Source organism: Tarenaya hassleriana, unplaced genomic scaffold (genome assembly GCF_000463585.1).
Source record: "Tarenaya hassleriana unplaced genomic scaffold, ASM46358v1 Cleome48, whole genome shotgun sequence".
Lineage (NCBI taxonomy): Eukaryota > Viridiplantae > Streptophyta > Magnoliopsida > Brassicales > Cleomaceae > Tarenaya > Tarenaya hassleriana.
The window spans coordinates 273,901-276,374 of NW_010967498.1; the positions used below are offsets into that span (position 1 = coordinate 273,901).

The following is a 2,474-nucleotide window of genomic DNA, read 5'->3' on the forward strand; positions in this document are numbered from 1 at the left end:
ACCCGATGGCGAGCCCATCCAGTGGCTGCTTCAGCAGGCTGAGCCGTCGATTATCGCCGCCACCGGCACCGGAACTGTTCCCGCCTCTGCTATGGCCAACGCCGCTGCAGCCGGCGGCTCCGGTGGGTCTCTCTCGATGGGTCTGGTGATGAGCCATGACCTTGGCGGTGGTGGGATTGGTGGGTCGGGTAGTAACAGCAGACCCACTTGGCCCATAGTGGGCATTGGCGGTGCCGGAGAAGGCGAAGCCGGCGGAGGTGGGGGAGCTTCTAGCGCTCATCACCATAATTTACCGTCTGGGTTGTGGCCAAACGTTTTGGTTTGCAGCCACCGTCTAGCGGCGGCGGCGGCGGAGCTGGTGTATCCACCGCCGGGCTAATGAGTGAGAACGGCGGCAGCGGCGGCGGAGGATACAGAATTGGGTTTTCTGGGTTTGATTTTCCCGGTGTTTCGAACATCGGTCCGATGAGTTTTGCATCGATCTTAGGTTCTGGGTCTAACAACCAGATGCCAGGGCTGGAGCTTGGGCTGTCTCAAGATGGGAATGTCGGGGTCTTGAATCCACAGGCTTTTACACAGATTTATCATCAGATGGGTCATGCTAGGGTTCTTCACCACCACCACCACCATCACCAGCAACACCCACATGAAAATCAGCAAGAAACTTCTGAGAACGATGATGATTCTCAAGGTTCAGGGCGGCGTTGATGGGTTTTTTTTCTTCTTGGAAAAGAAAACGGAGCCGTAGAAAGGCTTCTGCAGTAGAAGCTTTGGTTTTGTTTGTGATTGAATTTGTTGTTGTACAACCATGGAGAGGACAAATGGTTATACAGAGAGAGTGATTACATTATATGATTGGATATGATTATGAAGTATCAAAACCTCCACCAGACACAGGTGAGCTGATGATCTGGTTTGATTCTTCATCTGTGAAGACATATGCTTAGTGAAGACACTGAGAGAGTGATGATCCCATTAGATTGGATTTCAGTTCCCAGTTATGGAAGAAGGGGTTACGTCTTCTCGGACAGAAGCTAAGCCCTTTTAAGGGTCTGCCTAGTGAACTCATTAACAGCATTTAGTAATTCTGAAACAGAGCATTCAGCTCCAATGGCGGTAAGTGATCTAAAGATCTATCGTTTGTGGGGCGCAATGCAACACAAACTGATGCTCTTCAACACTTTTCCGAATCGAGAAATTCGAGCTGTAGGGTTCGTTTGATTCTTGCCTCGGATTCATAAAGTTTCAATCTTTTCATTTTTCTGGTACTCTCTGTTCTTCTGCTGTAGTCTACGGCATTTCAAAAAGGTTCTCTCTTGCATAGCCCCGTAGCAAACCAAGGTTATGAATGTTGGCTAATGCAATGAGTTCCAAAGTCAACTCTATGTTCTAAAGTCAACCCTCTATTCCTCTGCTTGTCTATGGCATCTCTCTCTCTCTCTTTTTTTTTTTTCAAAGCCTAATACCAAAGAACGATTGGCTAATGCGACGAGTTCCAACAGTTTGGAGCCTATTTATGGTAAATGGGCCGTGTATGAAGAAGCCCATTTCAGCCCAAAAAACACAGAAGCCTGTTTCGCCTTTAAGCACTCATACAACGTGACGTTTCTCAACATGTAAAACGACACGCGTTCTTTAAGCGAGGATCGCTAAACGGTGTGATGTTCTATTGTCGAAGAGGGACTTGTTCAACCGGTTCCGAGACCGACCGCGACCAGTCACCTGCCCAAGGCAAAGAGAGAAGAAGCAATTGATTTTTCTTAGCTGCGAGGACAAGTTTCTGAATTTGAAGCAACACTGGTTCATGTGAAAGGACAAGCTGAAGATTCTTTTGCGAGGAGATTCGACCGAGGAAATGAATAGCAGAAACGTCGTCGTTTGCGACAACGGCACCGGCGTACAGTTCTCCTTGTTTCTCTTCATTTTCTTTCGCACCCTGGTCTATGTGAAGCTTTTTGCGCTTTTCGATCTCTCGGGAAATTTCAAATCCGATCTCTTTAGGGTTTGTTCGTTGTTCGGATCTGATCAAACATTCAGTTTCTTGATGGGTTTTGTTAAAAATCTAATTTTTGGTTTCTGGGTGTGCTTAAGATCCCGCTTTACAGAAATAGAGCTTATGATCGGAATTTAGCTCTGGAGATCTCTTAATGTGGTTGATGATTTTTATTTAATCAACAGAAATTTGCATAATTTACGTTTTCATTCTTGGGTGTGTGTAAGATCACGTTTCTATTGAAATTGATTCTTATGCTTGAAATTTTGCTCTGCGTATCTCTTAATATGGATGATCAACTGAATGTAGTCATCAGAAAGTTGCATAACTTGGAGTTTCTTGTGATGTTTTTTCTTTTCGTTTTTTATTTTGCTTTGGCACTTATGAATTGACTGTTTAAGTCTCTGATACGATGTTTTCTGCACTCTTAATGTGGATTTCAGTATGTTAAGTGTGGATTTGCCGGCGAGAATTTCCCTAC

The 2,474-nt window shown here is 45.3% G+C and overlaps 2 protein-coding genes across 2 annotated transcripts in view; both read left to right on the top strand.

Annotated features, from left to right (window-relative positions):
- Window positions 1–1,399, top strand: part of LOC104825633 (transcription factor TCP20) — a 2,239-nt gene extending 840 nt beyond the window's left edge. The window contains 2 exon segments of the mRNA XM_010557993.1: window positions 38–316; window positions 319–1,399. Coding sequence (XP_010556295.1) covers window positions 38–316; window positions 319–708 — 669 coding nt within the window. The 3' untranslated portion in view covers window positions 709–1,399.
- Window positions 1,400–1,648: 249 nt separating this feature from the next.
- Window positions 1,649–2,474, top strand: part of LOC104825634 (actin-related protein 2) — a 4,398-nt gene continuing 3,572 nt past the window's right edge. Inside the window, 3 exon segments of the mRNA XM_010557994.1 lie at window positions 1,649–1,897; window positions 2,437–2,469; window positions 2,471–2,474. The exon segment at window positions 2,471–2,474 is cut by the window's right edge and continues 89 nt beyond it. Coding sequence (XP_010556296.1) covers window positions 1,856–1,897; window positions 2,437–2,469; window positions 2,471–2,474 — 79 coding nt within the window. The 5' untranslated portion in view covers window positions 1,649–1,855.